Source organism: Halichoerus grypus, chromosome 11, assembly GCF_964656455.1.
Source record: "Halichoerus grypus chromosome 11, mHalGry1.hap1.1, whole genome shotgun sequence".
Taxonomy (NCBI): Eukaryota; Metazoa; Chordata; class Mammalia; order Carnivora; family Phocidae; genus Halichoerus; species Halichoerus grypus.
The window spans coordinates 14,873,866-14,900,774 of record NC_135722.1 but is presented as its reverse complement, the minus strand read 5'-3'; the positions used below and the strand labels follow the sequence as shown (position 1 = coordinate 14,900,774).

The following is a 26,909-nucleotide window of genomic DNA, read 5'->3' as shown; positions in this document are numbered from 1 at the left end:
TGACAATTTTTCGACACCTGGAAATGTGAGAGATTCCAAAGAACGCTCCACCTCAAATTCCTCTAAAACCAACTCCTCAAGAATGGCAGTCCTAAGAAACCTCGACCGCCGTGAAGCGACGGCTCCCGGAACCGGTGTGGCCAGCTTGGGGTTGCGATACGGAGACTGTTTGCGTGACACCTCCTCCACCTCCCGCCTCCGCCCGCCCCGTGGTTGCCCTGGCAACGGAAGGGAGCCGGCGACCTGGGTTCCGGAAGCCGGAGAGCTAGAGCTTGGAAGCTGCCCTGGTCCAAGGATGCTGAGTCCGGAGCGCCTAGCCCTACCGGACTACGAGTATCTGGGTAGGAGTTCCTTCAGCTTCGCAGAAGGAAAGAAGTGCAGACAGTTAGGCCAGGGTCTGGGGAGGAGGCGGGGAGAGGGCTGAGTGGGAACGGGGTCGGCGTGGAATAGGGAGGGGCAGGGACGGGGGGCGCGTTCCCGGGCCTGGACGTGCAAGGCCGAGCCAGGGGGAAAACAGCATTGGGGGTCAAAGGGCGTCTGAGGTGTACGGGCTCAGACAATGTGGACTGTGTTCAAAGTGGGATAGGTTGGAGTTGAGAATTTGGGGGCCCTTTTGGAATATTATAGATCATGCTGGTGGTGGAGTAACCTTGGAACCTGAAGTGCCAAATCAGTCATTCTGTGAACAATCATTTTACCGTTAGAGCGGCCACTAACATTTTTGAGCATTTCTTTTACATTAGGCGCAATGCTAAGCATTTTACGTGCATTTAAAAAAAATTGATATTTCACCACAGCCCTGGGAAGAAATGCTGTGGTTTTCTTCCATTTTGCAGACGGAGAAACTGAGGCTGAAGAGGTGACTTGGGTAAATAAGGCCACACAGCTAGAATATGGTAGAGCTAGAATCAGAAGCTAATCTGCCCACTCCAGAGCTTGAGCTCTTGACTGCTGGGGCAGTAGCTGTAGTACTTCATTGAGCACCTTCAATGTGTAAGGCCTTTGCTGGGTGTAAAGAGGATATATATATATGTGTGTGTGTGTGTGTGTATGTGTACGTATATGCACATACATTTAAAAAATCATAGGCTTTATTTTTTAGAGGCATTTTAAGTTTACATAAAATTAAGCAGATGTCATAGAGCCATTCCCATATACTCTCTCCCGCTCACTCAGTTTCCCCTATGATTATCATCTGCCGTTAATGTAGTGCATCTGTTACAATTGATGAATCAATATTGATACATCATTATTAACGAAGTCCGTGCTTTACATTAGGGATCACTCGTTGTGTTGTACAGTTCTATGGGTTTTGACTACTCCATGTCATGTATCTGCCATTATAGTATCAGGCAGAGTAGTTTCACTACCCTAAAAATCCTCTGTGCTCTACCCATTCATCCTTACTCCTGCCCCCCAACCCTTGGCATCCACTGATCTTTTTTACTGTCTCTGAAGTTTTACTTTTACAGAATGTCATACAATTGGAGTCATACAGTATGTAACCTTTTCAGACTGGCTTCTTCACTTAGCAGTATGCATTTAAGGCCCTCCATATCTTTTCCTGGCTTGATAGCCTATTTCTTTTTATCGCTGAATAATATTCAATAGTATGGATGTATTATAAAAAATTTTTAATGAAAAACAATTCTAGTTTAAATTTTTTAATTGGTACTGTGGAAATTGGATTAAAAATATAAAGAAGTTTATAGTGAAGTCTCCTTCCACCCCCGACCCCCTTTCCCCCACTTGCCAGTTTTCCTCCACCCTTAGCGTCACAGCGATAACCACTATTACTAGTTTCCTGTGTATCCTTCCAGATTAGTTTATTATGTACATAAGGGAGAGTATAGTGCACACTTTTCTCATTTAATAGATCTTAGAGTGAGATGTCGTCTTAGAAAACTTCCTTCTTTTAAAAAAAATTTTTTTAGCTACATAGTATTTAAATAATTTAACCAAATCTCTATTGGTAGACAAGTTATTTTTAGCCTTTTGCTATTACTAAAAATACCCCACTGAATAACCTGCAATTTTGTTCCTTTACTAGTATATCTGCAAAGACAAATTTCAGAAAGTAAAATTGGTAGGTCAGGGGAATATGCATTTTAAATATTGCTAGATATTACCAAATTGCCCTCTGTAGAGGTTGTACCATTTTACATTGCCACCAGCTATGTAAGAATGCCTGTTTCCCCATAGTCTTTCCAACAAAATATATCAAAGTTTTGAATGATTTCAATCTGTTAAGTGGCAATAGCCCAGGGTAGATTTAATGTACATTTCTTTTGTGCAATTGAGCATCTTTTTACCAAGTTTAAGGGCTATTTGGTTTTCTAAAGTTATATATAGAAAGAGGTATATATATATGGATACATATATATGTACACACATATATACACACATATGCATATATATGTATGTGTGATAAATGTGTGTGTGTATTTATATATATAGAGAGAGATTAATTGACCACAACTGTTAATAGTCAAAAGGGCATAGTTAAATCACAGATAATTTTGTATCAAATGAATAATAATAGCAATGTCTAGCAATGCCTCGACTTTTGCAAAAGATTTTATGTATTGTATCTTATTTACCCCATACTCAATGAATCTATAAAATATTTGAAAAGTCTAGTCCATTATTTGGTCCCTTGGGTGTTTTTTGTTTAAATAATATACCTCAGAGTCTTGGCATATTTAATATACTGTTGCTTTGGTGAATAGAAGTTGGTGGTCCCTCCATAGTGGCTTTTTCAGGAAGACTAATTCAATGGCAATGCTGATAATGAATCTACAAACAAAATCAGAGTCTCAAATTGATTCAAAAAGCTTCAACGTCCACCTAACATCCGAACCCTGGGCAAGTGCTTCTTCAGGCTCTGTTGCATATTTGAGCCTCTTAACTCCTGGTCTCATTCAGCATCTGGACAGTCATACTGCCCTAAGCAGGGTCATACTACTCACTGGCTTCCTCATGGTTCATCAAATCATATAACTCTGCTGAAATGCATTTGTCTTTAGTTGGGCACAACCCCTATCCATTACAGTTTGGTCTCTTTTACAGGATGCGGTTTTGAGGTATTCACCCTCAATTTAATGACCATTGAAAGCCACTCTTAATAGATTAATAAAATATTTCCTGGTTTTAAAATTTTAAATACCCGTAGAGGGTTTATCTTTTCTTTCTTTTTTTTCTTTTATAAATTATAAAGTCACTTACATGTATAGGCCTAGGGAAGAAAATACATATAGAGAAAAGAAAATTGCAGGGACAGGAAAGCTCTGCACATTCAGTGAAACAGAAAAGCCAAAGCTGAGTACCCCTTGGTACGTGTGTCAGAAGACCTCTTATTAGTATTATGGTAGAAATTACAGGAGTACCTATTCAAGAATATCTATAGATTTCCCTTTCTGTCTGCTAGCCAGGCCTTATATTTGCCTTTTGACTATTAGTGAAGAAAACAATCTTTCATCAGTTGGGTAAACTGATCCATTGCCCTGCTGACTTTGTGGATTAGAAACCTGTAATCATGCTCTGGAATGGCTTAGGATCTTCAGATCATCATTACAGAATCAGCTCAATGATGTTCATGCCTGCAGTCATCAGAATGTAATGATAGAAATTGTGTCAATGCCGAGGGCTGAATAGAGAGAGGAGAGTCTGGTAAGGAGATGAAATAAGTATAGAACCCTTGAAAGATTTCCAGCCTTATGAAATCTACTTATTGGAAGCTTCTGCCAGAGGCTGAGGTGTGTTTGTGTATCTGGTTGGGTGTGGAGAGCTCTCTAGAGCCGAAGGGCAGCCTGTTCTTGTCCCACATTTGCAAAACACACCACCTACGTGCTGACCTGAGTATAAGCATGAGGGTGTGAGGTTTATTTTTTACTCCACCTAATTTGGTGAGGTGCATGCTTTCACTCACGCTCCAAGTTACCTCTTCTGTTTCCATGGAAACTACTTATTCTCAGTAAGTTTGGTATTAGGTTGGCATAATAGATAACTCTAGGAAATCAGAGATGGTCTTTCTCCTTTGCAGGCTATTCTTTTAGAGGAATCACAGGAAATTGGATAGTTTTTTTTTAAGCTATAGTTTTTAAGCACTTCATATATACTTTTTTTTTTTTTTTAAAGATTTTATTTATTTATTTGACAGAGAGAGAGAGAGGGAACACAAGCAGGGGGAGCAGCAGAGGGAGAGGGAGAAGGAGAAGCAGGCTTCCCGCAGAGCAAGGAGCCCGATGTGGGGCTCGATCCCAGGACCCCGGGATCATGACCTGAGCCGAAGGCAGACGCTTAACTGACTGAGCCACCCAGGAGCCCCTGCACTTCATATATACTTAGCACTGTGCCTTATCTGATTTATTCCTCACAACTGCTACACAAAGTAGGTATCGTTATTCTCATTTGGTAGTTATTAATGTCATCTCATTTTACAAATAAGGAAACTAAGGCTTAGAAAGGCTAATTAATTTGTACAAAGTCACATAGGTGATGATGCATAGCAAAGCCAGGATTCAAACCCAGGTTTGTCAATTCCATAGCCTGTTTTGCCCTCTCTACCAAGAAGATACAAATAGACAAAACCAAAATGCTGATTTGCCGCAAAGGGTAGTGATCCTTGCTTTTCTGTTAGAAATGGAGCTCTTAAATAGTTCATTAGTTGCAAGTAAGTTTCCTTGCAAGGAATTGTATTTTACTCATCATTGTATACCTGCCTTTCACAATGACACACTTAATACAAACAGATATGTTAAATTGAATGTGAATAATCTCATTTTAGGGTACTGGGAACCCCAAATATGAGCAGCTAACAACAACAATTAAGACTTAATTAGGCACTAAAAAAAAATTAAGCTCTTACTATGTACCAGGTAACATTTTAAGTGCTTTACATATATTAATGAAGATAAAATTTTAAAAATATTTTATTTATTTATTTATTTAAAAGATTTTATTTATTTATTTGAGAGAGAGAGAGAGCTAGAGAGCACAAGTTGGGGAGAAGGAGAAGCAGGCTCCCCGCAGAGCAGGGACCCCCAACATGGGGGGCTCAATCCCAGGACCCTGGGATTATGACTTGAGCCGAAGGCAGACGCTTAACTGACTGAGCCACCCAGGTGCCCCAATATTTTATTTACTTAAAAAAATGTTTTATTTATTTGAGAGAGAGAGCGCACGTAAGCAGAGGGAGGAGCAGAGGGAGAGAGACAAGCGGACTCCACGCTGAGCGTGGAGCCCAACGCGGGGCTTGATCCCACGACCCCAAGATCACCACCAGAACTGAAACCAGGAGTCAGATGCCTAATCTACTAAGCCACCCAGGTGCCCCGATAATTTTAATTGTTATCTCCATTTGACAGATGAGGAAACTGCAGCATAAAGATATTAAAAAACTAGTTAGTAAGTCAGGGAGGCAGAATTCTAATACAGCAGTCTGACTCCACAGAGTCCATATTGTAAAACTCCATGCTATAAATACCTTGAGCAACTCCAAAATTGAGGCTCCCTATTGTATAGATCTATGCATGGATCCTGGAGTAAGTTCAGGGGACTCCAAAGGCTTAATTTAACATTTCTGCCAGGAGGGGGCATCCTAGGAATCAGGATGGATCAGGGAATAGTAAAATTCCAGTTCCCTCTTGCCACTGAACTCATCTCGTAGAGGCAGGCAATGAAGAACATAACTTCTAAAAATAAACCATTCAGGAGAGTTTTATTGACAGTAATCTATGTAGTTTGGGTAGCTGTGTGATTTTGAAGAAGTTACTTAACCTCTCTGTGCTTTAGTTTCCTAATGGGCAATATGTGGATAATAATAGTACTTATTCATACATGTAAACCTTTAGAGCAATGCTTGGCTGCTACATTGTGTCTACATTGTGAAAAGAGAGTACAAAGATGAGTTAGATATCTTTTAGAGTACCTGGGGTAGGTGCTCAATAAATATTAACTATTATAACTATACTTTTTAATTTTTATTTTTTTAAGATTTTATTTATTTGAGAGAGAGAGAGAACACAGAGGGAGAGTGAGAGGGAGAAGCAGACTCCCTGCTGAGCAAGGGCTCCATCCCAGGACCCAGATGAGATCATGACCTGAGCCAAGGCAAAAGCTTAATGACTGAGCCACCCAGGCTCCCCCCGCCGCTTTTTTTTTTAAGATTTTATTTATTTATTTGAGAGAGAGAGCACAGAGGGAGAGGGAGAGGGAGAACTTTTTTAAAAAGTATATAATACATCTGTGGCAGCCATAAAAATGTGTTCTCAGATGTCCTGCTGTGGGGAGGGAAAGGGAGGGTAATTGACCTTCAACTCCAGCTCTGAATCCAACACCTTGTACACACTGAGGTTGCACTTCCCACAGTCGGCTTCCAGCCAATGGCTGGGTAGGACAGACCCACTTCTATGAGATAGGTGACTTATTCTTTTGATGGTGGCTTTGGCTTGAGGATTCCCATTGCATTGCTGTCTAAATTCTCTCTCTCTCTTTCTCTCTCTCTCTCTTTAAAGGTCAACCCTGCATTGTGGTCTATCAGCAATCCCAGCCTCCTGCGGCTCCCCTCCCCCCCACAACGGTTGCCCCATGTGTTTTTCCCCCAGTATATCTCTGGCATGTCTGATCCTGTCTTGTCTGCTTCTCAGAGTATTTGGACTAAGACAACATCCAACAATCACTGATATAGTCCCTTCCAGCCTCAAGGTTAATATAATTTCTTCAAGCCTTGGCAGAGGTTCTGACATAGGACTCTTTCTATGTAGAAGACTCTTAAGTTTTACTAATCCTATTTTTTGTGTTTGCTGATATCAAAGTACATGATATTTACTTGTCTTACTGCCAAACACTTTTTAAATGGTTTATTTATTTATTTATTTATTTATTTATTTATTTATGGATGAATCCTGATGAGAAAACTTATTTTTGTTTGAATATAATTAGTGAACCTTCCAAACCCAACCGTATGCTAGGAAACATTGCTCTTCACCGTAAGTTAGCAGAAATACCCTTAGGACTTTAAAGTGCTTGGGTTGTTGCAGAAAAGAAATGAAATAAAACATAGATGTTACACTGACTTCCTGAATCTTTGGAAACTAGGTTTATAACATAAAAATGGTCACTTTAAAATAGTAAGAGCATGTTTACAGATCATTTCTTCTTCCCCCCACTTCTCCTTCTTTTCCTTTCTTCCACATTGTCCCTTCTTTCCTGAATACCCTCACTCCTGTAGCAAGACATGAATATAAAGTGTTCCTCGAGGCTGGGAAACTTAATGCCATACGGAGGAGATGGGACATGTTCACGAATGACAGCACCACAAAGTGACAGTGTAGCCAGTGTCATTATAGAGCGAGTGGGTGAACCGGTGCGTGCCACTGTCTGGGCGCTTTCCCGGTTTGGCTAGCAGCTTCAGACTTCCGACAGGGCAGCAGTTCCCTAGGCGGCCCAGTTCCGGGATGTACTTTCAGGACTTTTTCCTGGAAGTTCAGCCTAGGCTCTGTTTCTTCAGCCTTTCCAAGGATTCTGTAAGCTATTTAATAAATGTAATAAATATATACACATATATGTATATTTTTAAGATTTTGTTTATTTATTTGTCAGAGAGAGAGAGAGAGAGCACAAGCAGGGGGAGCCGCTGGCAGAGGGAGAAGCAGGCTCCTGGCTCAGCAAGGAACCCAATGCAGGACTTGATCCCAGAACCCTGGGATCATGACCTGAACGAAAGGCAGACGCTTAACCAACTGAGCCACCCAGGCATCCCATGTAATAAATATATTTTTATTGGGGAAAAAAAGAGAGAGCAAGTGATAATTTTCACTGGGGGTAAAAAAGAGAGCAAGCAAATTCTAAGGCATGTTGTTCCAGACCCTCACCCACCCCCATTTCTTCAAGGTGACTAAATTGTAGGTGATTTCTGTGTTATTCTAGGGTTTTAAAATGGTTCTGTAAATTTTTAACCTCATCATTTATGTATTTAAGTAATATTAAAATCTTTCCTCCACCTGCTGTCCAAAAGTTGGGCATCACTTTTATTCACACAAATACCGTGTTTGCTAAATGAGTCATGTTAGGAGGCTGAGTCCGTAAAGTTTTAAAAAGTAATAATAGAGATCAGAAGAGACAAATGATCCATTAACTTATCTCTAGTTCATTATCCTGTTCATATCCTTCTTAGCACTTATCACAGTTATCTTGTTTGTGTACTTATTTGTATATACTTATTTGTATACTTGGTTATTGTCTGTTTCTTACTAGAATGTAAGCCACGAAGGCAGGCCTGTTCTCAGTATTTCCAAAATCTAGCACACTGCTTGGCTCAAATTAAATGCTCAATTGTTAAATGAATGGTCTGCTTTAAGTAGCAGAATAATTTTTTTCTTAAAAAGGGAGAGAAAAATCCAGTTCAACAAATAGTTACTGAATTCCTACTATAGAGAGACACTAGACTTTTTTTTCCTCCTTCCACGGATGAAAAAAAAAAAGGATGACTGATTAAAATCTGCCCTGGATTCTTCTGGTTTTAAACTCTAATTATACCTAAGGATAGTTTACTGCTTGATGCCATAATTTCTACTTTTTTGGTTACATAACAGTAAGATTTAACCCATTTTTAAAAATGGTAATTGGGGCATCTCCAGGAGATCCCATCCTATAGTTGGACAGAGTAATATGCTTTGATTAACACTGGAATTACCCTTGCAAACTAATCTCTGGGTTCTCTGCGTTGGGATTGCCCTTGCACCACTTCCCCAGGGGCCTTAGGAAATAGCTCATTCTATGATTGGAATTTCAAGTCAAAACACATTTATCTGAGCAGAATTTTAATGATTTATCAAAGAGAGGAGGGATTTTCCCAAACACATCTGAACTTACCAAATTACTGATCCCATTAGCTATGTTTTCTCTTAAGCACCTTTCTTTGAACAAAGCAATTACTGCTGAAATCATCAAATGTATTTTTCATAAAAGCTTTTGACTAAGTTTTGTTTGATTAGCAGGAACCTGGTAAAAGTAAATATTGTTTGAGAAGGCACTTTCAGAGCCCTTTCTTTTTCTTCATTGAATTAGCTTTTTAAAAGCACTATTCTTTGGAGAGTAAGAGCCTTTTTCCAGCTGTCCTATTGTGTAGCTCAAGGTCTCGTTAATACTATTATCTGGCCCTGAGATTACAGGTAATTGTGATAAAACACAAGCTTCAGTTTCTGTAATCTCAGACAGAAATCTGTTTGTGCCCAGGCCTTCATATCAGGTGTTTGTTAAATTCAGACTTCTCTCACCTGGGATAGCCCCATTGGCCCCCAGTAAACAGAGGTATCTAGCAGGGACAGGGCTGCATTAGGGACATTGCCTTTTTTTTTTTTTTTTAAATCATGTGGCAGAACTCCTCCTGTGGCCAACTTACATACAACGCATGCTAAATAGGAAAATTACATATTTTAAAATAGGCATGTTTGAAACAATAACACTTTTGAATGTGAAATGTACCAAAGGCCACATGTCTTTGGCTTTGCTTGTCAAATGGAGAGGCGGCCAGAACCACTCGGCTCCATGGTTCTCATGCCCCAAAGTCCTGCAAATTGACATGTAAGTAGACAACACACAAAGAAGCTCAGCCCATGAGAAAGTGAGTTTGGGCGCTTGGGCTGGCCTCCTTTCTCTCTGTGTGGAGTTTTTTCCAGCTTCACTTCTTCTGTCCCATCTTAGTTTCTCAGAAAGGAGAGATTAAATGTGTCTGGAATTTCAGCATGTTAACTGCACAGGCAACATGAGGCTAGCACTCAGGCCACTGTTCAGCCTGTCATATGGAAGGAATTGCTTTTCAGGGGAGATTATAATTGTGTATGTAGCCACACAAATGCACATTCTGCCTGGAGGAAAATGCACAGAAGAGGAGGCCTCATGCTGCCACTCAGGTCTCTTTGTAGAGGGCTGCATAAGAAGCCCTCACATGGTGGAGTCAACTCTTTTGGGCTTAATGAGTCATCTTTTTGTGTGATGCCTACTTCAAAAAAGAAAAAAAAAAAAAAGGAAGAAGAAGAAATGCACGTTTCCCAAAGTGGGTTGCTTTTATTGGCCCTGCAGCTTTGTCTAAGAGTTTTGTACATTCCTGATGACATCATTTACAATGCTAGTGCACAGACAGTAAACAAAAAATAATTTAGCTTTCGGGCATTTAGATAAACCTTAAATAGTTCAATTTAGAGAAATGATAATAAGCTTTATAAACAGCGCACACATGAGCTTAAACAACAAGCATGACCCCAATCGTTTTTGGAATGTGATGTGTTGAAAGATGGCTATAGAGAAAACTAGAAGCTTGACACCTTTGAATTATGTGCAGTTCAAACTCGAATCCATGGTCTAGTGTCAATCCCAAGCACTATGTTCTAGTTAGTGGATAAAATACAGGCTACCACATGAGTAAGTCATCAAGGTCCTTGAGCCATAGCATTTTACCTATAAGAAAGGAAAAGGTAATATTACCACCTACCTCACAGGAATGTTAGAAGATTGAGAAGATAAACACATGGAGCTCTTTATAAGGAAGGTATTTTGTAAATAGAAAATGCTATTATTATTCTCCTTGATCAAATTTCCCCAACAAATGGAGTTGATAAAACCTACCTCACAGGGGGCTGAGAGGATGAATTAATATATATCAAGTATCTTAAACTATTTAATAAGACCTAAAATGTTCTTTTTTTGATAGTCTATAGGCCACCAAACATGGTATTTAGATACATGGTTAACTCACAAAGTCTCACATATGCAGTTGGTCTTCTGCCTTGTCTTCCAAGGCTGGCATGGTACAGAATTGTAAATCTGTAAGTAGAAGAAAATAGGTTAGGTCTTCAGGGACAATGGTCCTGCCTTTTTTTCTCATCAAGGTTATGCCTGTGAATAGCCTAATGGAGTCTTGCTAATCTTTGTTGCCATGTCTGGACGTAGGGATTGTTTTGACCTTTGCCTTTCCAGCAAATATTTGGTTTTGATTTCATATTTCTAAAGGAAACATACACTTACAAGGAAAAGAAGTGGTTGATTTGTCTCGCCTTGTGAACTTTTTCTTATCATATTTCCTAGTAGTTAAGAGAAAATAATTATTGTTGAAGGACCTGACATCAGGTTCCCCAAGTAGAAAGTTCTTAAACTCAGCTGAGTAATAAAAACAGCTTTGATTGTTATGTTTAGAACAGGGACACCAAAAAAAAAATTTATATATTTTTTAAAGATTTATTTATCTATTTGAGAGAGAGAGGCGGAGGGAAAGCGGGGGTGGGGGGGGTCGAGGGGCAGATGGAGGGGAAGAGAGGAAGAGAGAAAGCAGACTCTGTGCTGAGTGCGGATCCTGATACATGGCTTGATCCCACGACCCTGAGATCAGACCTGAGCCAAAACCAAGAGTCAGATGCTTAAGCAACTGTGCCACCCAGGTGCCCCAAGAATTTATATGTATATTTTTAAAGATTTTATTTATTTATTTGACAGAGAGAGACACAGCGAGAGAGGGAACACAAGTTGGGGAGAGGGAGAAGCAGGCTTCCCGCTGAGCAGCGAGCCTGATGCGGGGCTCGATCCCAAGACCCTGGGATCATGACCTGAGCTGAAAGTAGACACTTAACGACTGAGCCACCCAGGTGCCCCAAGAATTTGTATTTTTTAACGACAAAGTTATCACTGACATCTCTTCTTCTGTTATTGGTATTTTCATAAGATTTGAGACCCAAGATTTCCTAGGATGCCTCAGTTGTAGCCATTTCCAGCCAATAGAAAGGCTAAGGGGAGGGAAGGACTCCAGGATAAACACCTCTTAAGCAAGTAAGGCAGAAGTTACAAACACACCTTTTTCATAGATGAGAAATTAATATAAGGCCCCTGCTAATTGCAAAGGAGCCTGGGAATTGAACTTCAGCCAATCACGTGCAAGAAGAATAGGAGCACAGATTTTGGGGAATGCAAACAATAATCTGGCATACCTGGTATTTACAGTGGAGACATCTATCCCACTGAAAGTGAGGTGTTGGTAGCTAATTACCCTTATTCATAGGTGAAGCATGGATGTCCTGGAGGGTGTTTAACTTTTTCTCCCCTATCTCTACCTTTCAAAATTAAAGTGCAGAAGTATTTCATCCCCATCCCTGTTCTCATTCTTTTTTTTTTCTTAACTCTAAGTCTCCAGTCTTCTCTCTTGTATCACCTCCCTTTCCTTTTTAAACATTTCCAACTAATCAGAATAGTTCATTTCTACACTTTAGTGAACTCATACAATGTTAGGGTTTTAGTTCTTTTTTTTTTTTTTTTTTTTAAGATTTTATTTATTTACTTGACAGAGAGAGACACAGCGAGAGAGGGAACACAAGCAGGGGGAGAGGGAGAGGGAAAAGCAGGCTTCCCGCTGAGCAGGGAGCCCGATGCGGGGCTCGATCCCAGGGCCCTGGGATCATGACCTGAGCCGAAGGCAGATGCTTAACGACTGAGCCACCCAGGCGCCCCGGGTTTTAGTTCTTTATAATTGTGTTGGTTGCTGGGTGTTGGTGGTTACTTTGCTGCCAATTTTTTTTTTTTTGATTGGGAGTCAGAGACCCATGTAGGAATCTAAATCTTGTCTCCAGAGAGCTAGTTTTACAATAAATAAAGATATTGATCTTCCTAGACTCAGAGTGATTGGTAAAAGATTTAGGAGAACAAGGAAAAGGTGGTGCCACAGAAACTGGGGATGGAGTGAGTTTCAATGTAGAGGGAGTGTTCAGTGATATCAGTTGCCTCAGAGAAGTCAAACAAGATAAGAGCTGCAAAGGAGGTTGTTAGTGGCATTAGGTGAGAAGTTTCATTGGAGTAGTGTGTCAGGATGCCAGATTTTCCTGGCTGGAGGAGTAAATGGGAAGGATGGAGTTGAGACAATAGGTAGACTCAGTATTTTTTTTTTTTCCCCAGATGTTTGGTTGATTGGGGAAGGAAAAGGAGAGGGGGTGATAGCAAGAGTAGAGTTTGTTGTTTTTAATTTTTTAGATGAGAGAGACTTGAATATGTGTATAGGCTGAAGGAAAGGGAGCCTTGGAGAAGGAGAGAGGGAAGATCCAGGAGAAGGAAAGGATGATTAACTGAATATGTTTTCAGAAGAGGTGGAAAGGAATTCTGGGATCAAAGGCAGGGATGCAGGGTTATTTTGGAGGTGGGAACCGGGGCCACATTTATCCATTAAGCATTATTGGTGTTGTACCTAATCTATAACCTGTTCTGAGATCTTTGAAAATATTTGAGTCCTAAAAAAATTTATTGACCTTCAAATATGGATATTTAATTATATATTAATAAAACATAATATAATATCATTATTACAATTAGTATAGACAAACATTTTATTACATTTGAAGGCAATTTATAGGTAACATTTTTCTTAATTAGCAGCAATTCCCAGTCGACGTGGGAATGGTCTTGAGACCATTAAGATGGTCATAAAATGACCCTCCAAGGGTTCAGCATTAAAAAAGAAGGAAATTCTGTCATTTGCAACAACATGGATAGACCTTGAGGGCACTATGCTAAAATAAGGCAGACAGAGAAAGACAAATACCATATGATCTCACTAATATGTGGAATCTAAAAATAAACAACCCAGAACTGAGGGGGGAGAGGGTGAATGAAATGGTGAAGGTGGGAAAAAGGTACATACTTCCAGTTACACAATAAGTAAGTCCTGGGGATGTAATGTACAAAATATTGTATATTTAAAAGTTGCTGAGAGAAAGTTGTCATCACAAGGAAAAATATTTGTAATTATATATGGTGATGGATGTTAACTAGACTTATTGTAGTGATCATTTCATAATATATACAAATATCAAATCATTATGCTGTACACCTGAAACTAATATGTTACATGTCACTTATATCTCAATAAAAAGAAAAAGGAAAAAAAACCTGACTCTACATGGAATAAATATATTTGATCAACAGAGTTGGAAAGTAAGGAAGGTGAAGAATTAAGCTTAGAAATAGAGCTGAAAGTTGATATTCTTTACTTGACCACCTCTTCTTTGTCTTTGAAGTCAGGTTTTCAGGTTTTGTTCTTGGAGTTAGAGAAACAGATATAAAAGACTTAGGAGAGCAAAGAGGTCTCTCAGTTTATGCAGACACATCATGTGTTCTCTAAGTTTCAACTTATTTTCCTCAAGAGAACTCTCCTGGAACACTCCTTCACCTAAGTTCTCCTACTCCAATCTGGCCTGCTTGCTCTCTAAATCCTCTCTCCTTATCATGTGTATTATTTGTCTCTCTCAAGTTATATTCCATATTTCCTGAAGCCTGTGTTTTCCTTTTTCCTTATATGCTCCTTCTTTTTGTTAGGTGGCATCCTTCAGTAGCTTTCTGAGAAAGGATGCATGCAAAATAAGATTTTGGGGATCTGAAACTGTTTTTATACTACCCTTAGATTTGACGGATAGTTTGTGTGGGTATAAAATTCTATGTTGGAGGGATGCCTGGGTGGCTCAGTTGTTGGGCGGCTGCCTTTGGCTCGGGTCGTGATCCCGGGGTCCTGGGATCGAGCCCCACATCGGGCTCCCTGCTCAGCGGGAAGCCTGCTTCTCCCTCTCCCACTCCCCCTGCTTGTGTTCCCTCTCTTGCTGTGTCTCTCTCTGTCAAATAAATAAATAAAATCTAATAAATAAATAAATAAATAAAAATAAAGCCTACATACAAAAGCACATTGGCTTTAAAATGTTACAAAGCAATTGATCACAAATAAAAAAAAATTCTATGTTGGAGATAATTTTCCTTAGAATTTTAAAAACATTTCTCCCTTTCTAGCTTTTTATATTATTGTTGAGAAATTTAATGCTATTTTGATTTGTGATATTTCATAAAGATGTCTATTGGTACGGATCTTTTCTCATTCACTGTCTTGAGACCCTTTCAGTGTGGAAATTCATATCTTTCAGTTCTGAGAAGTTTTGTTGAATTATGTGTTTGATATTTTCTCATGTCTGTCTCTGGAACTGTTGTTACTCAGGCATTGGACCTTATGGATTCATCCTCTAATTTTTCTATCATTCTCTCTTCTTTACCATCTTTCTCTTGGTTGTTGTACTTTCTGTGAGTATTTTTGACCTTTCTAATCTTGTTGAATTCTAAAAATAGCTACTATTATATTTTACATTTCTTTACTTATTTTTTGTTTTCTGAATTCATGAGTACAAGATTTTATCTTGTCTTTCTATTGTGGTATTTATTTATTTTTTATTTTGTTTTGCTTGTGTCCACATCTCCTGCATTTTTTTTTCTCCTGAGTTTCTTTTTTTATTTGTTATTATTTTTTTAAGATGTGAGAGCATGAGCAGGAGGGGCAGAGGGAAAGGGAGAGAGAATCCCAAGCCAAGCACGGAGCCTGACGGTGGGGCTTGATCCCATGATCCTCAGGTCACCATCTGAGGTGAAACCAAGAGTCAGATGCCTAACCCAACTGTGCCACCCAGGCATCCCTTATTTGTTTTGTTTTGGGTTTTGTTTTTTTTTTAAATGTGTTTTTCATGTAAGCAGCTTTCCTTGAGATTTTGGAGCTTTTTGGATTTCTGTTCAGGTGCTAAGCAGGGGAGGGTCTTACAGATCAGTATGTAGACTTTAATGTAATCATCCTGTTTTTAGTAGGGCCCCTTTACCTTCAACTGTTCTTGGTGTTTCTGTGTTCAAAGTCCTAATGATTCAGCCTCTTAATAGAGAATAAACCTTTAATGTTTTAAAGGTGGAGGAATGGTAGTAATTTTGCTACACAAGGTTGGGGCTAGGATGTAGAAATATAACTGCTTCTTATGTACAATTTTCACCCAACTGTATTAGTTAGCTCAGGCTGCCACAACAAAAGATCACAGGCTACAAGACTTAAACAACAGAAATTTATTTTCTTACAGTCCTGCAGGCTGCAAAATCTAAGATCAAGGTCCAGCAGGGTTTAGTTTCTAGTGATGACTCTTTTGCTATGTACTTTTTGCTATGTACTACAGTTTATACATGTGTGTAGAGGGGAGCTTTCTAGTGTCTCTTCTTCAAAGGACACTAATCCTATTGGATCAGGGTCCCACCTTTCTCACCTCTTTTTACCTTAATTACTTCCTTACTCCGACTACAGCCACAACTAGGGATTAGAATTTCAACAAATATATTTGGGAGATACAGACATTCAGTCCATCACACTAACCTTCTGTTTTTACCTGTATTTACATGCATGCCTTCATAGGTACTTGTACCTACAGTTCCTAAACTTTTCTGGTATTATGTAAGAGGGCAGGCTTGCTTCTTATCACCAGGTTTCCTTAATACAGCCAGTTAATTTTTAGCTTCTTTTAGTCTCCTACAATAGTTATTACTTGTTTCCCTGATTTTCATCTTCTAAAGTTTTCTTAATATTTCTTATCTAAGAATATCTGTCTTCAACTCTTTGTTTTTACGAGTCTATGTATTCTTTTATTGAGATATAATTAACATACCATGCCCCTGAATTGCCTATTTTTAATTGGGTTGTCATTTTACTGTTGAATTGTAACAGTTCTTTACATATTCTGGATACTAGACTCTTTTCATATATATGATTTACAAATATTTTCTCCCATTCTGTGGGTAATGTTTTTACTTTCTTGACAGTGTCTTTTGGAACACAAAAATTGAAAATTTTTATGAAGTCCAGTTTATCTATTTTTTCCCTTTAGTTGTGTATGCTTTAGGTGTTACATGAAATTGTTACCTAAATACAAAGATTTATACCTTTTTTTTATCCTAAGAAGTTTATAGTTTTAGCTTTTACATTTAAGTCTTTGATCCATTTTGAGTTAATTTTTGTATATGATTTGAGGCAAGGGTCCAAATTCATTCTTTTACATGTGGATTTCCAGTTTTCCTAGCACCATTTGTTGAAAAGACGTCCTTTCCCCTATTCTTAGTCTTGGCAACCTTGTCAAAAATCATTTGACCATATACATGGTGGCTTATTTCTGGCTCTCTATTCTATTCCATTGGTCTTTTTTTTTTTTTTTCCTGTCTCTATGCCAGTACCACACAATTTTGATTACTGTAACTTTATAGTAGGGGCGCCGGGTGGCTCAGTCGGTTATGGGTCTGCCTTTGGCTTGGGTCATGGTCCCAGAGTCCTGGGATCGAGTCCCATATCGGGCTCCTTGCTCAGCGAGGAGCCTGCTTCTCCCTCTGCTTGCCACTCCCCCTGCTTGTGCTCTCTCTCTCTCTGCCAAATAAATAAAATCTTTAAAAAAAGATAATGTTTGAATGAGTGAATAAGTGAATGAAGCATGGGCCTAAACTAAAGACGTCTTACATTACATTTAAATGGATTAGACTAGGGGCACCTGGGTGGCTCAGTCAGTTAAGCGTCTGTCTCTTGGTTTCAGCTCAGGTCATGATCTCATGGGTCATTAGATCGAGCCCTGTGTACTGCTCCATGCTCAGCAGGGAGTCTGCTTAAGATTCTCTCCCTCTGCCCCTATCCCCCACTTTTGCAGGCTCTCTTTCTCCCTCAAATAAATAAACAAATCTTTAAAAAATGGATTAGACTATCACCAAAACATAAATAGGTGATACTTGTGTAGTACTTTGTTGTTTGTAAAGTACATTCAGGTATATTATCTTATTTGTCTTAACTAAATTAACTAACCTGTGAAGAAAGAATGATTAGTATCTCTTTTTGATAAATTTGAATATTATAAACAATAAGGTACAATGAAAACATTTAGGAAAAGGACTAAATGGGAAAATTTGGGAATTAAAAATATGGATAGTTTGCAAATATTTATCATAGGCAAGATACAAAGAAGTTTTTGGTAAATAAAAGGCAGAAATTATATATACTGTATTATGCAATAAAATTAAAGATAATGAAAGTATAGGGGTGCCTGGGTGGCTCAGTCGTTCAGCGTCTGCCTTCGGCTCAGGTCATGATCCCAGGGTCCTGGGATCGAGCCCCGCATCGGGCTCCCTGCTCAGTGGGAAGCCTGCTTCTCCGTCCCCCACTCCCCCTATTTGTGTTCCCTCTCTCGCTGTGTCTCTCTGTCAAATAAATAAATAAAATCTTTAAAAAAAAAAGATAATGAAAGTATAATTTAAAAGTACCTAACCATGAGGATGTTTTATTTATTTTTTTAACAGAATTTTTTTTTTTTAGAGAGAGAGGGTCGGGGGAGGGGCAGAGGGAGAGGGAGAGAGAGAATCATAAGCAGGCTCCACACCCAGCACGGAGCCCAACGGGGGCTCGATCTCACAACCCTGAGATCATAACCTGAGCTGAAATCAAGAGTCGGATGCTTAACCGACTGAACCACCCAGGCACCCCTATAGATTTTATTTTTAGGTAATCTCTATACCCAACAAGGGGCTCAAATTCATAACCCTGAGATCAAGAGTCACATGTTCCACCAACTAAGCCAACCAGGTGCTCCTAACCATAAGGATATTTAAAAAATTACTTTCCTTGGGGTGCCTAGGTGGCTCGGTCGTTAAGCATCTGCCTTTGGCTCAGGTTATGATCCCAGGGTCCTGGGATCGAGCCCCGCATCAGGCTCCCTGCTCAGCGGGAAGCCTGCTTCTCCCTCTCACACTTCTCCTGCTTGTGTTCCCTCTCTCACTGTCTCTCTCTCTGTCAAATAAATAAATAAAATCTTTTTAAAAAAAATTACTTTCCTTTACAACTGGGTCAGATAATAAATTTGAAAACGAACTCTTTTTAAAGATTTTATTTATTTATTTATTAGAGAGCAAGAGAGAGAGAAACAGCATGAGAGGGGAGAGGGTCAGAGGGAGAAGCAGGCTCCCCGCTGAGCCGGGAGCCTGATGCGGGACTCAGTCCCAGGACTCCGGGATCATGACCTGAGCCGAAGGCAGTCGCTTAACCAACTGAGCCACCCAGGCACCCCGAAAACGAACTTTTTTAACCTTAGCACAATTAAAATCTATAGACATTTACCAAAGCAATAGTTAGAAGAAATATTATTGCTATAAATATCTAAATTAATTTAAAAAGATAATTAAGTCAATACTTAAAGAATTTAGAAAAGGAACAAAGTAACAAAACAAAGAAAATAAAAAATAGAACTAAACCATAAAAATAGAAATAAGCAAATTTACTGGTGATTTTGCCTAAACTTTCAGAAACAAATAATTCATAAGTTACAAAGTTTGGTATTAACCAAGAAAAAAACTGTGATCTTCCTTTCTGTCAGCTTTATTGATATATAATTATATACAATGAAAATTACCAGTTTTGAGGATAAAATGTAATAAGCTTCAACAAATGTATATAGCCATGTAATCACTACCCCAATCATGATATAGAACAATTTCATCACCTGGAAAGTTTTCTTATATTCTGCTATTGATTAAATGTTTGTGTTGTGGGGCACCTGGGTAGCTTAGTCAGTTAAGCAGCTGACTCTTGATTTCAGCTCAGGTCATGATCTCAGGGTCAAGAGATTGAGCCTCATATTGGGCTAGGCGCTGAGTGTGGAGCCTGCTTAAGATTCTCTCTCTCCCTCTCCTTCTCCTCCACCTCATGCACGCATGGGAGTGTTCTCTCTCTCTCTCTCTCTCAAAAAAAAAAAAAAAAAGTTTGTGTCGCCCCCAAATTCATACCTTGAAACCCAAATCCCCAATATGATGATATTTGGAAGTGGGACCTTTGTGAGGTAATTAGGTCATTAGGGTGGAGTCCTCATCGTGGGATTATAAAAAGAGACATAAGAGAGTTGATCTCTCTTTTTACCCTGTGAGGATATAGCAAGAAAATGGCTATCTGCAAACCAGGAGGAAGGAGGAGGGTCCTCAGCAGACAGCAGATCTGCCAGTATCTTAAATTTACACTTCCCAGCTCCAGAGCTGTGAGAAATAAATGTTGTTTAAGCCACCCAGTCTATGATGTTTTTTTAAAGTAGCTCAAGCTGATTAAGACAGAATTGGTACCAAGTAGTCAGTCAGGTGCTGCTATAACAAATACCTAATAATGTGGAAGCGACTTTGGAACTGGGTAGTGGGTATAGGCTGGAAGAGTTTTGAGATGCATGCTAGGGAAAGCCAGTATTGCTGTGAAGGAACTGGTAAAGGCAATTCTGGTGAGGATCCAGAAAGAAAAGAGACCTGGAGAGAAAGCCTCCATCTTCTTAGAGAATGCATAGTCATGGAAGAGAATGTTGGATAGTAAATAGGAAATATTGACAGAAATATGAATGGTAAAAGGCAATTCTGATGAAGCCTCAGATGAAAATGAGAAATATGGAGGCAAGGTGATCCTTGTTAAAAGTGGCCAAGAATTGGGGTGCCTGGGTGGCTCAGTTGGTTGAGTATCTGGCTCTTTTTTTTTTTTAAGTTTTTATTTATTTGTTTTTGAGAGAGAGAGAGAGAGTACGAGCTCGCATGCACAAGCAGGGGGGTGGGGGAGAGGGAGAGGGAGAAGCAGACTCCCCGCTGAGCAGGGAGCCCAATGCGGGGCTCCATCCCAAAACTCTGGGATCAAGACCTGAACTGAAGGCAGACGCTTAACTGACTGAGCCACCCAGGCGCCCCAAGTGTCTGGCTCTTGATCTCAGCTCAGGTATTGATCTCAGGGTTGTGAGTTCAAGCCCTGCATTGGGCTCCACACTGTGCGTGGAGTCTACTTAAAAAAAAAAAAAGTGCCCAAGACTTTGGCCAAATTCTGTGTTCATGTTCTAGTGTTTTGTAGAAGGTAGAACTTGTGAGTGGTGATTGGTTATTTGTCTGAAGAGAGTTCTAAGCAAAGTGTTGAAGGAGTGGCCTGATTTCTCCTGAATGCTTAAAATGGGAGAGGAGAGAAATGAATTGAAGACAGAATTGTTAAGCAAAATGGAAGCAGAGCTTAAAGATCTGGAAAACTTTCAGCCTGACTGATGAGCTGGAACATCAGTCTTCTGCTGCCCTTGGACTAACACCATTAGTGCTTCTGGTTCTCAGCCTTTCAGGCTTGGACTGAAACCATACCATTGGCTTTTCTGGATCTTCTCATAATAAATCTCTGTCCTTCAAAATCTCTTTCTCTCAAAATCTCTCCCCCTCCCCACCCATACATATATACATACATATATCTTATTTGTTCTGTTTCTCTGGAGAACTCTAATATACATTCCTATACAGCCAAACCTGTCCCCTAACTCCCTGGCAGCTACTGATGTGCTTTCTGTCACTATAGTATTGTATTGCATAGTACTGTACTATAATATATCATTATAAATGAAATCATACATTATGAAGTCTTTGGTGTCTAGCTTCTTTCACTTATCATAATGCTTTTGAGATTTATCCATATTGTTGCATATGCGTGTTTTTGCAATAATCTGTTTCTTTCTATTACTGCATATTATCATATGAATGTTCCACAATTTATTTATCCATTTACCAGTTGAGAGACATTTGGATTGTTTCCAGTTTTTGACTATTATGAGTAAACCTGTTATGAACATTTGTGTACAGATCTTTATATGTACTTATGTTTTCATTTTTCTTTGGTAAATACCAAAGGAGTAGAATGGCTGGGTCACGTAGTAAATGTATCCTTAAATTTATAAGAAACTGCTAAAATGTTTTTCGAAGTGACTAAACCACATGTTTATGTCCCATCAGCAATGGATGAGAATTATAGTTGCTCTACATCTTAGCCATTCTAGTTGGTGTATAGTGGTATCTCATGTTTTTAGTATATGTGCTGCCGAAGCCAGCACAGGTATCTCATCTTTTTAAATAGAATTCCGCATCCCCCCCCATATTTATAGCAGCATTATTTACGATAGCCAAGATATAGAAGCAGCCCAAGTGTCCACCAATTGATGAATGGATAAAGAAGACATGTTATTGGGTCACCTGGCTGGCTCAGTTGGTAGAGCATGTGACTCTTGATCTTAGGGTCATGTGTTCAAGCCCCATGCTGGATACGGAGCCTACTTAAAAAAAAAAAAAAAAAAAAAAAGATGCGGTGTACACACAAACACACACACACACGGAATATTGTCCAGCCATAAAACGGAATGAAATCTTGCCATTTGTGATGACATGGATGGAGCTAGAGAGTATAATGCTAACTAAAATAAGTCAGTCAGAGAAAGACAAATACCATATGATTTCACTCATATGTGGAATTTAAGAAACAAAACAAAAAGCAGAGGGAAAAAATAAGAGAGAGAGAGAGAGAAATCAAGAAACAGACTCTTAACTATAGAGAACAAACTGATGGTTACTGGGGGGGGTTTGGGGGCTGGGTTAAATAGGTAGTGTGATTAAGGGGTTCACTTTTCATAATGAGCACAGGGTGATATATGGGAGTGTTGAATTACTATATTGTACACCTGAAACTAAAATAACACTGTAGTTAATTAAGTGGAATTAAAATAAAAACTCTTAAAAAGCCCTTCAAGTAAAAAATAAAAATAAAAAAAATAGATTTTCCCTAATGGCGAATGATGTTGAACATCTTTTCATGTATTTTTTGTCATATGTATGATGATGTATCTATTCAAATCTTTTGCCCATTTATTTTATTAGTAGCTTGTCTTGTTGATATTGAGATGTAAGATTGCATTATATATTCTGGATATGTTTTTTGTTTTATATATGATTTCCAGTTATTTTCTCCCAGGCTGAGCCTTCCATTTGTATCTTTTGAAAGCACACATTTTTAATTTTGATAAAGTCAAATTTATAAATTTTTTCCTTTAATAACTTTATGCATTTTATGCCCTGATTAGGACACTTTTTGCCTAACCCAAGGTCACTAAGATTATCTCCTGTGTTGTCTCTTACAAGTTAGTTTTAATTCTTGCATTTAGGTCTATGGCCCTGTTGAGTTGATTTTTTTTTTTAAATGGTGTGAGGTAAGGGTTAAGGCTCTTTTTTTTTTTGCCTATAAATATCCAGTTGTTCCAGTACTCTTTATTGAAAAGATTATCTTTTTTCTATTGAATTACCTTATCTTCTTTGTTGAAAACAAATTGGCCATATTTGTGTGTACATATTTTCAGATTCTCTCTTCTATTTCATCACTATATATATTTATCTTTATGCTAATACCACACTGTCTTAATTACTGTCTTTATCACAAGTCTTGAGAAATCAGGTAGAAGTCCTCCAATTTTTTGTTCTTGTTCAAAATGTTTTAATGATTTAATATTTCTTTTTTTTTTAAGATTTTATTTATTTATTTGAGAGACAGAGAGCATAAGCAGGGGGGAGTGGGGGGCAGAGGGAGAAGCAGACTCCCCATGGTGCAGGGAGCCTGACATAGGGCTTGATCCCAGGACCCCAGGATTGAACCAAAGGCAGATGTTTAACTGACTGAGCCACCCAGGTGCCCCTGATTTGATATTTCTTAATAGCTTGGGCAAATTACTTGTCCTCTCCATGCTCAGTTTCCCAATTTGTTTTTGTTTTGTTTTATTTTAATTTTTTATCAGTTTCCCAATTTGCAAATTGAATAGTAATAAGACTTATGAAGATTCTTTTTTTTTTAGAGAGGGAGAAAGAGAGAGGTGGGGGAGGGGTAAAGGGAGAGAGAGAGAGAGAGAGAGAGAATCTCAAGCAGGCTCCATGCCCAGTGTGGAGCCTGATGCGGGGCTTGATATCATGACCTGAGCCAAAATCAAGAGTCGGTCTCATAACTGACTGAACCACCCAGGTGTTCCAAGACTGTTATGAAGATTAAATGAATAAAGCTCATAGAACTGTTCCTGGCACATAGAAAGAGCTCCATAAATATTAGCTAATATTATTTTTTCCAGTTCAGTTAAAGGGGCAATAGTGTGTTGATTGATCCTCAAACCTGGCAAAAATAATCCTAAAAGAGGAAACTATAAACTATCTTTTTTTTTTTTTAATTTTATTATGTTATGTTAGTCACCATACAATACATCATTGGTTTTTGATGTGGTGATCCACAATCCATTGTTTTCGTATAACACCCAGTGCTCTATGCAGTACGTGCCCTCCTTAATACCCATCACCGGGCTAACCAATCCCCCCTCCCCCCTCCCCTCTAAAACCCTGTTTGTTTCTCAGAGTCCATAGTCTCTCATGATTCATCTCTCCCTCCAGTTACCCCCCCATTTTTCCCTTCTTTCTCCTAATGTCCTCCATGCTATTCCTTATGTTCCACAAATAAGTGAAACCATATGATAATTGACTTTCTCTGCTTGACTTATTTCACTTAGCATAAACTATCTTAAGATATAAACAGAAGTGTGAAAGATCCTTAATAAATTTCTAGCAAATAGTGTGACATATGTCTACCCCAGAAATGCAATACTAGTCTAATTTCTAAAATATTTATTAAATGTAATAACTGGATATACTCTTAAGAGGATATTAATGGATATTAAGACTCAAAATTAATTATCTAATTTGTTGAAGTTTCTAACCTTGATAAACTCCCAAAGAACTAAAAATAGAGTATTTCTAACCTTTATTAAGTATTTATTTAAAACTATGAGAAAAGAGGCACCTGGGTGGCTCAGTTGGTTAAGCATCTGCCTTCGGCTCAGGTCATGATCTCAGGGTCCTGGGATTGAGCCCCACATCAGGCTCCCTGCTCAGCCTGGTGCCTGCTTCTCCCTCTCCTGCGCCCCTGCTTGTGCTCTCTCTCTCAAATAAATAAATAAAATCTTTAAAAAAATAAATAAATAAAATAAAACTATGAGAAAATTAGGTTTCTATTTCTTAAAAACAAGAACAAAACAAAGATGTCTCCTAGAACCACTGTTATTTATTTATTTATTTATTTGTTTAGTAAGCTCTATGCCCAATGTGGGGCCCAACATGGAGATCAGGAGTTGCATGCTCTACTGATTGAGCCAACCAGGCACACCGAGCTACTGTTACTTTTTATAGCATTAGATATTAAGACCTGAACATTTTTTTTAAAAGATGAATATAGGGCCACAAATTATAAATGGTCAAAGTTTTTTCTTATGCTTGTGTGAGTGTAAATGGGTATATTTTGGAAAACTGGCAGTCTATACTAAAACTGAGCATATCCTATGACTTACTCATTTACTCCCAGGCACAGAACCAGCTGAATGCAGGCATATGTTTACTAAACACTCATACAGGAACGCTCATAGTGACACCATTCATATTAGGCCCAAACTGGAAACTTAAAAAATGCTGTCAATAAGAAAATTAATAAATAAATTGTGGTATATGCAACAGTGGGCTATTATGCTGCAACGAGAATTAATGAACAACTACTCACAGCTCTATGGATGAACCTCACAAACATAGTATTGAATGAAAGAAGCCAGGCGCAAAAGACTGCATACTGTATGATTTTATATATATCTCAAAAATAGATGCCGAAGTACATATCTATGTAATTTGTGACAAACTAAGTATAGCTGATAATGTGAAAAATTTATTACATGATAATTGGAAGGACTGTGGAGGAATAAATTTAGATTCACACCTCCTACCTTCTGGGTACAATGAATTCTAGTTGAATTAAGATGTTAAAATACTTTTATATCGGGGCGCCTGGGTGGCTCAGTCGTTAAGCGTCTGCCTTCGGCTCAGGTCATGGTCCTAGGGTCCTGGGATCGAGCCCCGCATCGGCTCCCTGTTCCGCGGGAAGCCTGCTTCTCCCTCTCCCACTCCCCCTGCTTGTGTTCCCTCTCTGTCAAATAAATAAAACCTTTAAAAAAAAAAACAACAAACTTTTATATCCAGGAGAAAATAATCAAGTATATTTACCCCTGAGATAATTTTATGACATAAACCAGTAGTAGATATTTGAGAGCAGATGGATGTGTATATAGAATTTGTTTTTTAAATTTTCATAGGATAAATAGCAAAGATAAAAGGGGAGTGACAAGATAGGAAAAATCACGATGAATATGATAACTAAAAGTTAATATATGACATGTAAAGGCAATAAATGGTACAAATTTGTATTATAGTAACTAAGTCCCTTCAGGACAAGTGGCCAAAGGAAATTATTTAAGAGTTTGTTCATGTGCACTATTCTTTGTAAAAGTGAAAAATTAGAGTCAATCTGCATGCCCATCAATAAGACAATGGTTAATAAATTAATAGATATAATAAGTATTCTATAATAGATATCCCTATGCAGCCATTAAAAAAATGAGTTACATTCATTAACAGGAAAGGATGTACATAAAGTTTTAAGTGAAAAAATAAGTTACAGAGTACAGTGTGATTACATTTCTGTAAACACGTTAGGAACATTTGCAAATATATGTATGATCACACATAGAAAAAGTTCTGGAAGGATGTATAACAATCTGTTAACAGTGAATACTCTGGGAAATTGAATTAAGAGAGTGCTTACAAGTAACGAAGCCTTCTGTTTACTTTATACCATTCTGTATTCTATTACATTCATGTGTTGCTTTTACAATTAAATTTTAAAAGTCTGTATAAGAGGAAAGATAACTAAATATTCAGGTTCACCAATAATTTAAACTTTGCAAATTAAGACCCTTTTGAGTTAGTTTAAAATTAAAGCTTTATAGTGAGATGTCTGCGAAGAAATTGGTCTCTATTTCTTGAAGGTGGCACAGTCTTTCTGGAGAGCAATTTGGCAATACATAACAAAAGCTATAAAAATGAGCCTGTCTTTTGATCCTAAAGTCCTACTTCTGGGAATATATCCTAAGGAAGTAACTCAAAAAGAAAAGAAGTTGTTTGTATAAAAATGTTTATAGCCACATTATCTTTAAGAAAAAACTGGAAATAATCCAGAAGCAAACTGAAGTAGATTAATAGAGTGGAATATTATATCACTAAATAATTCCCAAGAAGGCTTTATATATATGTGAAAAAGCATATGAAATGAAATATTTTGGTAAAGTAGAACCCCAATACAAATCTGTGTATACACCAATGAGAAGGGACCACAGAGA

General features: G+C 38.4%; 1 protein-coding gene across 2 annotated transcripts in view; it reads left to right on the top strand.

Annotated features, from left to right (window-relative positions):
* Positions 1 to 26,909, top strand: part of CSTPP1 (centriolar satellite-associated tubulin polyglutamylase complex regulator 1) — a 188,325-nt gene continuing 161,416 nt past the window's right edge. The window contains exon 1 of one of the 2 annotated variants that reach the window (XM_036105111.2): positions 1 to 341. In XM_036105111.2, coding sequence (XP_035961004.1) covers positions 83 to 341 — 259 coding nt within the window. In that variant the 5' untranslated portion in view covers positions 1 to 82. The remainder of the gene's footprint in view (positions 342 to 26,909) is intronic. The other variant, XM_036105110.2, reaches the window with a different exon arrangement.